We start from the raw sequence: 11,688 nt of genomic DNA on the forward strand, positions 1-11,688 counted from the left end.
TTAAATTTTAATATATTGTCATGGGGACTTGGGTGAGGGCCTTATAGATTTTTGAGGTTTTTGCCCGACCCTTTTTAAAAATAAGGGGCTTAAAGGGGGAAAATGGGTTTTGTCATTAGAATTGATAGGAAAAGTTCATTGTTGATCCGCTTTTTATCATTGTCAATCTGTTCCTTTTGAAATCTGTGAAATTCTGTTTTAAATAGTTTTTTACAAAGTAGACTTATTTTAAATTGTGTTGGTGTTGAATGTGTACAAAATTGGGCTACACCGGTTTCCAAAAACTCTCATACAAATTCTCGGTAACTTTGGTAAGACATAATGGTAGATACGATGCTCACAAGGGCAAAAATGGAGGTGATTTTCGACAGTTGGTCGTCCTTTATGACCAGCTTTTGGCAGATACAGTGCTCACAAGGGGCAAAGTTGGGCGTGACACACCTGTAAATGATGATTTTTTTTATCTTTTTTTCGTATTTTTTTACGAGTTTTTGGTAAAGTTGGAGCTCAAAAGCGATAAAGTGGGCATGTCACACCTACATCTGACGATACTTTATTACTGTTTTATTGATTTTTGAACAGTTCTAGGCAGAAGTTATACTCATAAGAGGAAAAGTAGGCGCGGGCACACATAAAAATAATGATTTTTTAATTTTTCGTCATCTTTAAATACAAATTTTTTTTGGCAGATATGATGCTCACTATGGAAAACGATGGGCGTATCATACCCATCTAAAATGGTGATTTATGACAACTTTTGTTATTTCTAACAATTTTTTTCCAATTTTCGGCAGGTATAGTGCTCACATGGGGCATAACTATGCATGTCATATTTCGTCATTTTTCTCTTATTCTTTGTCGTAGAGCTTTTCAGGGGGCAAAAACTGGTCGTAATCCCATTAGCGGCGTTTTTTGCCCATTTTTGTTGTTGGTTTTTTTTGTGGTTTTCTTTTAGATATTTTCTTCAAATGATTGTCTTTGTCATTTATTAGGGGTTGCATGACATTGCCGAAACCCAAGTATCGAGAAACAGGTAAATTCCAGATATATCCAGTCACAACATGGGTGGAAGTACATAATATATTTTCGAAACTTCACGACAATTTTATAGATCAAAATAATATAAGATTCACTTAGTTTTCGACAATTTGATTCTTTTTTGTTGATCCGGAAGGAAGCAATAAAACAAATAGCCGACAAATCTTGAATACTTCGATTTCTTCTGATTATTAATTTGTATCTTTATACCCATTTTCTTTTCTGAAAAAGAAATAAAATTTGAGTCATCGCAAGAAAAATAATGAAAATTCACGAAATTTTCATTGGACATCTAATTTCATCTATTTTGAGTTGAGGCAACCCTTTTGATTTCATCTAATCAACCCTTAAAATTTCATCTATTGTGAGTTGAGACAACCCTTTTAATTTCATTTATTACAAGATGATACATGTACAACGCATTTAATTTCACAATCACCCGTTGTTAGATGAAACAACTGTCAAAATGTTATGACGAAGTTTCAGTTTGTTTTATGAATATATTTACATTGTTTTTTAGGCAGAGACCCTTCGGACCAGGATTTTTTTTTTTGTTATCACAAAAATATTATTAAATCAATTTGTTTCCATATTCAAATATTTAATAATATTTTTTGTGATAAAAAAAATCCTAGTCCCAAGGGCCCGTGTTTCCTTGGTGCATAGTCTTGAAAAATTAGTACTAGTATGATAGACGAATATCGATGGCAATGGATTTGTCATGTTCTGCGGGTGCATTCTGATACAATCCTACGCATTGTACTTCGGCTAGACAAAAGAGGGGGGAAGAAAGGGGACTAAAAACCTTGAGGTGTACCATCGAAAAAGGGAAAAGAAACTAGATTTGAAAGGTAGACGGAGGCTAGAAAAACAGCCCAGCCAGCATCGAAATAAATAGAGAGAATTTGCTCAATGGCCATATTCGGTACTTGGAGCAGGGGCGGATTCAGGCGGGGGGTAAGGGTGCGTGGCGGGTGAGCGCCTCCCCCTAAAATTTTCAAAGCATGGGTTGTCAGGGGTAGATTTAAGCGGTTTTAGGTTGAAACTTTAATTTCGCGCTAATTTCACCACAAAAGATATCTACATTTCACCCTCTCCAGAGGGATATTTCAAGAATTTAACCTTAAAAAAAATTTAACTGTGCGTCCCCAATCTAAAATCATGGATCCGCCCATGTGGAGTAGGGAAACTCAGCCATATCTCGTTAAGTTTATGCATCATCCAGTCACAGGATACAAAGTGCATATCGTCCAACAACTTAAAACAGTATATTAATAATACATGTATATGCCTGGCTAAATATAGATCACACTACCGGCACTTTTTTTCTGCCAATAACATTTTACTATTATACATGTATTCCTTTTGATAGATGATAGAAACAGCAGCCTATGGGATGCATACCGTATTCCTTTATAAACTTGTTCTTCTGAGAAATTTCTTTCTCCAACTTTGCTATCTCCTTTATGTCTTTTTTCTGTTCCATCTGATCCTGGCAAACAACACACAAGTCATGTAAATTATTTTTGTCAATTCATAAAAAATTCTATATGTTTTTAATTATAACGCATACTACTTTAGGATCGAACCAGCAGTAAGAAAGACAGTAATTACTTCACATTATTATGTTTTTAATTAGTAGTTGAAAAGGACGACCCAATCGGAACTCTTCAACCTTTCTAGTTACACAAAAAGAAAAAGTTTTTTTTTTTAGTGCAGCAGAAATGGCTGAGTAGTTCCGATTGAGGGACGACCATATAGAAGCCATACCTAACTATAGTGATTCCAGCAATTTATAACACGGATACTCACCTTCATAGCTCTTGCAATCCATGTAGGCTGTTGATCGCCTATGGGGTGTATTAAGCTGTCTATGCCTGCATAAATTACAAAAAGGCAAATTTTTACGTTGGGATAAAATGTTCGTGTGTGTAGTTTCATGATTTTCTCAATAATTAAAGATGACACAATAATTCAATTATCTTGCTTTAACCATGATATATTTATTGTATGGCAGATTTCATGACATATCATTTTTTTATAATGTGATAGAATAACACTTAAGCATTATTTTGATACACATAGATTTATGCAATGTATGTAAACATACAATAATACATGTCCAGTAATATTTTCAAGAACGGCAAAAATTGAAATTTTTCCACGTACGTCGAAATGAGGGCGAGTGTCGGACGGATTGATAACTTATTTGGTTGTTTTTATTGATCCTTACTCTGTAAAACGTGGTCACCGTTTGACCAATGTAAGTTACAGTGTCTAGCCAAAGAACATCACTTTACTAGAAATGTCAAGCCCTCCTTAAATCGAAAGTGAAATCACATTATCACGTTACGTCGCAATTTACAATAGGTAGCTACGGTGATGTCTGAAAGCCAAGAGACTGGATGCACACACGATGAATTGTTGTTTAAGGAAGTAGACCTAGGGCAAGGGACATAACTCTTGAAATAAGTGATATGCTTGTGGTCTCACTAACCACTTCCGGGTCAAATGGCCACCACCCCCCCGCCCCCTATGTAGTACCAAAAACACACTGAACCTAGACATATGCATTGTAAGTGCATTATTTGTGTGTATAATGATTAAAAGTAGTCAAAATGAAGCTAAGAATGTGTACTTTAAAATCATATATGTAATTAACTACAAAAGTGTATGAATATTGTTTACATGTGTGAGTACTTTGCCTCCATGCTGTCAGTTAGCAGAACAGGTAAAAATGTGGATTTTCAGTATTATTTATTCAAGTAAATTTTGTGAAGAATTTCTACTATCATCGTACCATTAGCATAATGATTTTGGAAGCCTTATTTTCCAAGCTTCGCAACGGTATGCAACTTTAAGATGTCATTTGTCCTGGGAATTCACAGTGAGACTTTGAAAATTACTTTTTTAACATGTAAAGTAATGGAAACGTTAGAAGTGGATAGTGAGACCTGTATCACATTCACTTTCACCAAAACCTATCAAGCGTTCATTTGATACAGAATGAAATCAAGTCAAGTTACTTTGATGCTTACATGAGATTGATGTTTTAAAAATACATTACACAAACGTTCCAACGATTTGTAAGAGTTGTGTCCCTTACCCTTGGTCTACCTCTTCAATTATATGATTGTTATTTTTGTATTTAGAAACCACGCGGACGTTGCCAATACTTGTAGACCAAACATTCTCAAGGATATTCGCCAGCGAAGTTATTACATGTACATGTAATTATACTCGTCTAATCCAGGTATATCATAGACGTTTAACCGATATTTGCAGTATCACAAAATTCAAAACCCACAAAACTTTGAGGCCTAATTTCTTGTATTGTACATGATAAAACTTCTGTGTACTGGGTTTGACATTCTATTTCTGTATTTTTGGTTTTGAGTACAGTAACTCCTTTAAGGATCTAGATCTATTAGATATATATTATTATGATATTGCAGATGAGAGGTTACATTTGTACTTCTCGCAACACGAATAAAGCATACCGAAATTTGCACTATTTATATGTACATGTATATATCAAACCTCTGTAAATCCAGCGCAAACCATCAGCTCTGATATTTTTTCGATTGAAAATCCATCCTTCGAAAATATCTCTACCTTTTCCAATTTCATTTAAACTTTCTTCTCCCGAATAGCAGGCGTCTGCGCTGTTGATTTCTTTCGGAATTAAATTGGTAGATTGGTTGCACTCCTTGGTGAAAGTACCCATCATATTATACTCACTAACACTGTTATATTGGTAACTTTGAAAATCAGCATTGCCTCTGCCTTTTGTTTCTCCTACTAAATTATTGTTGAAGGTATGTTTTTCGAGACCTGCGTCTACTATTTCTTCTCCATGTTGATGACTCTTTATGCTTTTACTTCTGGTTTCATCAAAGTATTCAACCAAAGCCGTGGTAATTACATCAGCGACAAAAGCTTCTACTTGGCGCTTCTCCTCTTCTTCTTCCTTAGCAGATTTTATGTTGACTGAAATGAACAAAAAAATTCTAGATTTTGTATAAATTGCGAAAGTACAGAAGTAAAATTTTAAAATAAAAATGTTCTTCACCTGCAAAATCTAGATTACTAGTATGTTCTTGTTTGTGGCGATTACTAGTATCAAAACTTGACGTCCATGAAGCAGCGATCCAGAGGGTCCGGGGGATGGACCCCTTTGATGATTTCGTACATAATGTTGGCAAATATTTAAATATGATAGCTTATAACTCCCTTTTTCAAACTCCCTGTACCTATCAATGGAAACACTCTACCTGGTGGTTCAATTATAGAAAATTTGGAATTTATAAAACCTTTTAAAAAATGTAGATTTTTGGCAGTGATCTACTAAAGGTACACAACACCTAAGGGAAATAAAAATCAGCAAAACGTTTTATTAGTGACATTCTGATATCAAACCCAAAGTAATCTTGGTGATCAAAAGGTTTGTTGATGAAACCATTATACGATCATTGAAAATATTCCCATGAAACATGGGGTTAAAATTTCTTTAAATTGTATATTTTTTTCTTTTATCAAAGTCAAACGCTGAATACAATTTCATAAATTGTAAACAAACAAATCCAACTTTATAGATGTTAGGTACTCCCTGAAATGTACATTTCATTCACTTCTATACTGAACTAGTTTGTAACTAAAGCAACAACAAGATATGTTCGCTATCTTATCAAACGTAAACTTTGCCTGTTCGACATGAACTTTTTGGCTGCCTAATCCCGTACTAAAGCGAGCATTAAAGTAAAAACACTGGAATTCGATACTAGATTGTGTTTGTAATAACATTTCATAATTGAAACTTCTTAATTTTTCCTATAAAACTTACACCATGAAAACTGTGTTGGATAGTGAAAATCTTCCTTACAACATGATGGGACATTTTTATTTGTATGGCGGCTTTCCTCTTGTTCCCATATTCCATCATCTTTAAAAGAAATAAAATGAAACATATAGTGAATTAAATTAGAATAATTACCGAGTCTCTCTCTCTCTCTCTCTCTCTTTCACATACACACACACACACACACACGCACACATACACACACGACAGTAACATAAAATGAAACTTTAACTACTTAAACTCTACTATGGTTCACTGTTAGGGATGCGTAATTATAGTTAGCAGTTATATACATATCCTGTCACGTGAAAACACTTTTCTTGTACATTTAAGATTGTTACCTTCGAGGATTGGACTGTAAGCATCACGCCTCATGTCATCAAGTTTCTCCCAAAATTGTATTTCTCTGTCCGAAACTGCTATTTTCGAATCATGGAAAGCAAACTTATCGCCCACGACATAATACGGGAGGTTCTCTGTTTCGTTCATCTTTCGAAGTACGTCTTCAGACAGCGGTACGACGTCCTCTGGACTATAACGTTGTCATGACATGACTGTGACGTTGTCTACTTTACCATTTACACACACCACATCTGAAAATGCTGCTGGGAGCTTGTGGAAAAAGAATTGTGATATGAACTCGTGTCTCTTCGTAGTCCAAATAATGATGCCGTCTTGGGAATCGTATTTTCATTTTGCTCGGACGCCTCCTTGTATGTGTCAGAAAAAAAATGTCCCAGCGATCGTCATGATTATCTGAACTAACCTCTAGGTAGCGTTTTAGGTTTCACCTGTCTCATTTTTAGGTATTCTTTTTTTAAAAGTATAAATTGATTCAATAAAACTTTCACTTATGTAGATTTTCAAAGACGTCATGCGGAAAAATGATTTCCCGCAAAAAAAGTAAGTACGTGAGTCCACGAAGATCGGACAGAAAAGTATTTTTGAACTATAAATAGCCATTTTCTCTACTTTCACTTTCGTTTTGCACTCATTAAACCAACCTTTTCAGTGGAACATTTTATGTTATAATGTTAGATTTTTTCTTAACAAAATGTTTGTCATCTTATCGTTTTATGTTTGCTCTATTTTATAAGTCATAGTTCATATATTTTGACAAAACATTAGTTTGTAAGGAGGCAAAAAGAAAACGCACTATATTTTTATACCCTCCATATTTTGACCCGCTCAAGGAAATGTAATGCGGTACTGGTACCTATTACTAATAAACATTTTAATATAATCATAGAAATTGTTGTTTTTTCTACTACAATATTCAGAAATCCAGAATATCACTGCCCTGCTAGAAACATGTGTTTTAATTTCTATTCAATTTTTTTATATGTGTATCCTATTCCTGATACAAGACTAATATCTCAATGTTTGCCAGAAAAAAAATTACCTTTTGTTGTTGTACGGGGCGCCGAATGGAACTATTGTGGTTTTGTACTCAAAATTCAATTTTTACAGACAAAAGTGAATTTTGTTCAACGAAAATGAGTTCAGATTAATTACCAAAATTTATGACATACTACAAATTTTCAATTTTGTGTCACAAAAGTCAATTCTGTGTCTCAGAAGTCAATTCTGTATCACAAAATTCAATTCTTAATCACGATGATACACAATTCAATTTTGTGAGACACAATTGAATTTTTCACATAAGTCTATTTTGTGTCACAATTTCAATTTTATGAGACAAAATTGAATTTCGAGTCACAAAAGTATAAATTTTGTATGCAAGTTAGTTTAGAGAATCCTTTGGATATGCAAATAAATTCTCTCATCATGATTTTGTAGGAAGGTTTCTCATTGAATATAGTAATCGCGGGTCTCACAGACGCTGGTTTCCGATTACTTCGAGCATGTCACATGGGTGATGAGCTATTCTATACTTTTATAAGTAATAAATAATAAAGTATCACTTTTGCAGAATAGCGCATCAACCATATGATATTCCGTTGCTCGAAGTAATCGGAAACCTGCGAGACCCGCGGTTACACTATCCAATGAGAGGCCTTCTTATATTTGGAAGTTAAAAGTTTCCCTTAACCGTCAATATTTCAAGCCCGCTATATACAGGGGTTTTAGTACATGCTTAGGGCAACTATTGACAGTACACTGTTATCCAATAAAAAGGGCCTGAAACTGCTGACCGGGACCCAAACTTCAGTAAAAATCGCTATTTAACATTCGAGTTCGTATTTTTGAAAGGTGAAAAGGTCCATGTTAATTCGTGGTTTTAGTGTCATGTGAGTTGCTGTTTCCATTCAATTATTTTTTATATTGTAAAGACGTAAGATTAGAAATATTGAAATGGTACTCTGAAGACTTGGCTGAAATATGGCAGTTCTACATTTTATCATAAGCTGATATAAATATATTTTTTTTTATAAATATACATTGAAACGCCTTTCTGTACTATATACTAGCTGTGATACTGTAATGTAACGCCGGTGATTGTATTAGGTTTCTTCGTTTGGCGCTGTCCATGCAGAATCAAGGTTATTTAAGGTAATTGACCTCGGGTACACCTGAAATCTTCCTATAATTTACGTTCCTTCCATAATGTTAGTGAAAATGGGCTATTCCTCCTTGTAGGATAAATCTAGCTATTATAAACATTCTATGACAATATTTCAGTTAATGTTTATAAACTGATTCTTGTGATTATCATTACTGGTGGCATCAGTAGAGTATAGAAAATCTTTAAACTTACTCTATGGAATGAAATTCCATCTATCAAACAGACACTGCCCTATTTCCAATTCCCTGTTATCAATTTCTTCACTCCATATGTAAGTTCCCCATTTTCTCATATGTATAAATAAAGGATAGTTCATTTTACGAATGGTATTTACACAAATGAACATGAATATTTCAACACAATGGCCGACAACCTGAAGGTATTGAAGAAGAAGCGTAGTACTGCAAAGGGTCGCTTCCACAGATTCAAAGAACAGACAGGGGATGAAAGTGTAGAGATATTGGAAGTGATTATGAACAATTTAGAGACAGCATATAAAATATTAGTAAATAAACATTCCATCTTCATTGAACAATTAGACTCAGATAACGAAGACCACATTGAAGCAATAAACATCGAAGACCAAAATATGGACAAAAATATAAAGAACTTTGTGGCAATAAAATAAAGTCCAACTGTTAAACAAGAAATCACAAGACAAAAAAGCTAGATCAAAATGTACAACCAAAACATGAAAACAGAATACAGGTTAAGAAACTAGATGCTCCATCATTTAGTGGTAGCATCAGGGAATATCAAAATTTTAGGAATGATTACAAAAAAACTTATGATGTCTGATTCTTTTGCATTAAAACATGCATTAAACACCGATGACGATGACTTTGAAGAAATGCTAAAAAGATTGGACATTAAGTATGGTGGTTAGTAATTCACAGCTGAAGCTGTATTAGGTGAATTAAGAACACTGAAAAAGAAACCGGATGGTAGATGGTGGTAACAAGAAATTCATAGAAACTATCTACATCATGCATTGAACAGTATTGGTTAGATCTCAAACGAGTTGAAATAGGAAGGGAAATGGGCACTACAACTATGTTGAATGTTAATGCCTTCCATTCAGAAACGTGAATGGGCATTACGTGAACAGAAGGATCATTCGGTGAAATTCGTAGAATTGCAATCTCTTCTTCATTGGTCTTCAGGAAATTAGTGCTATGGAATATATTAAAAGTAATATCAGGGATGGTAATGGTAAGGTTAAAAGTTAAAAACCAAAATCCAACTCATCAGAAAAAATGAATGCTGATATTGTTGTTTACAACCAGAACACTTGTCGCAAGATTGTCTCAGTAAGATTCAATGCGAACTTAATTTTGACTTAAAGCAATGTGGAAGGTTTCATCATCCGATAATACATGACATCAATATGACTAGGATGACATGACATCAATATGGCTGGGATGGCATGACATCAATATGGCTAGGATGGCATGACATCAATATGGCTGGGATGGCATGACATCAATATGGCTGGGTGGCATGACATCAATATGGCTAGGATGGCATGACATCAATATGGCTAGGAAAGCATGACATCAATATGGCTAGAATGGCATTACATCAATATGTCTAGGATGACGGACATCAACAAGACAAGTGTGGCAGATTAAAGTATAGGGAATGGATAAAATTACTGCTGATGCACCTAAGGATAATCGAAAAGAGAAATATTCAATTAAAGTAGATAACTGTAGTACACGACAAGTGTTGTTCGAATTTAATATAAATTAATTTAATGAAATGTAAAAAATTGTATAATTTGTTTAAGAAAAAGAAGAATTTGATAAAATATAGATATAGATATAGAATCAGTATATTACGACCCCAATCATATGTTACTCATTTCAAACTCAAGCCGACAATTTGCACCACACGAACAGTTTTCAAATTTACAGAGAATCAATAGAAAAGCAGCTACTTATATTTTGTATGCAGTAGTTCCTATTGATTCCAAAGCATACAAACTCAGTATGCATTGTCGTTAAGGGATTAACATTTTTTTCGGGGCGGGGTGGGGGGGTGGGGGTGGGGGAGTTTCGGTAGCCTTTTCTGTCGTCAATAAATTTACGCTGATTCTTGATATAATTACTTTTACCTATTTAATTTTCGTTGTTGTCATTTTCAGCAACTGTCTCAACTTTACAAGTAAAATTATATTTATTAATGTTTTTAGTATGTTTGCCTCAATTTCTATAAACTAACTGTGCTTCGATTTTAAAGCGAGAAGAAAATTAGTTTTATTTGGTCAATTTTTTTTCCTTCAAATCTTATTTATTTGATTTACATTTCATATTCTTATGTTCGGGAAGAAATAAAGCTGTGAGCGTAAATATATTCTGACTGGATATTAACGGATTTTCTTGCATCTACATCTAATATATTTATATATGGTACCTTTAAATGATCCGCTTTCCCAATGTCCCATTCTATTGTACATTGCCGTTGCCTCATTCGCCATCAACAATTCCACATGTCTCATAAACAATAAACACGAATTGACGTTATAGAGATATAATTTATCATTTTTATTTAATAATAATAATCTCTTTATTCAGAAACAATACAGCTTACAGAAAATACATTGATCAGTATAATATATAGTAGGTGAAAATACATAAGAGTAATATGTATATACATACAGAACGGCAGAGAATAAATGTTTATAGGTTTCTAATTTTTTCTGCTAAACATAAGAATTTACCTAAATTATTGAGTTCTTTTACATTTTGAACTGACAACAGTTGGACAAGCTTATAACTAGACGGTCTTCTCCAATAATAGGTTTTAATATACTTGGTTCTAATATCAGCATATTTTTTACATACCAATATAAAATGATACTCATCTTCTACACTTAGGTCATTACACATTCTACATAAACGCTGATTTCTATCAATATTAAAATATCTTCCAACTTCAATGTTTAAACTATGTGATGAAATTCTATATCTGCATATAAATGGCTGATATAAATAATTTATAGTGCGATCTAAATAAAATTGTAAAGAAAAAGAACTGTGTATAAATCTATAGAGGAAACACTTTGACGAATTCTCAAAAAAGGCGTACATTTCTGTAACAAAGGTGTCAGTTATTGTTGTTTTTAAATTATAAATAAAATAAAAACATCCTCATCAAACACAGACTGGTTTATCCAAACCTCTTGGAAACCATATTTAAACAGTATATCTTTTACATTTTATAACCAATTATATTTACACTTGTCATTACTACCTGATAGTTT

The 11,688-nt window shown here is 33.6% G+C and overlaps 1 protein-coding gene across 3 annotated transcripts; it reads right to left on the reverse strand.

The window, feature by feature from the left end:
* Positions 1 to 1,083: 1,083 nt before the first annotated feature.
* On the reverse strand, positions 1,084 to 6,433 carry LOC148600218 (uncharacterized). Of its 3 annotated transcripts, none has more exons than XM_088558037.1 (6): positions 6,238 to 6,433; positions 5,882 to 5,980; positions 4,654 to 5,028; positions 2,851 to 2,915; positions 2,443 to 2,530; positions 1,084 to 1,260 (listed from the first exon to the last, which is right to left on the reverse strand). In XM_088558037.1, the coding sequence occupies exons 1-6, from the start codon at positions 6,383 to 6,385 to the stop codon at positions 1,130 to 1,132; spliced, it is 906 nt and encodes a 301-aa protein (XP_088414163.1). In that variant the 5' UTR covers positions 6,386 to 6,433; the 3' UTR covers positions 1,084 to 1,129. The 3 variants fall into 3 exon arrangements, with proteins under 3 accessions (XP_088414163.1, XP_088414162.1, XP_088414161.1); XM_088558036.1 differs by having other exon boundaries at positions 4,579 to 5,028; XM_088558035.1 differs by having other exon boundaries at positions 4,564 to 5,028.
* Between the last annotated feature and the right edge of the window lie 5,255 nt (positions 6,434 to 11,688).

The sequence above is a fragment of the Perna viridis genome, chromosome 13 (assembly GCF_037379345.1).
Source record: "Perna viridis isolate PV_CMFRI_1.1 ecotype Kerala chromosome 13, ASM3737934v1, whole genome shotgun sequence".
Classification (NCBI taxonomy): domain Eukaryota; kingdom Metazoa; phylum Mollusca; class Bivalvia; order Mytilida; family Mytilidae; genus Perna; species Perna viridis.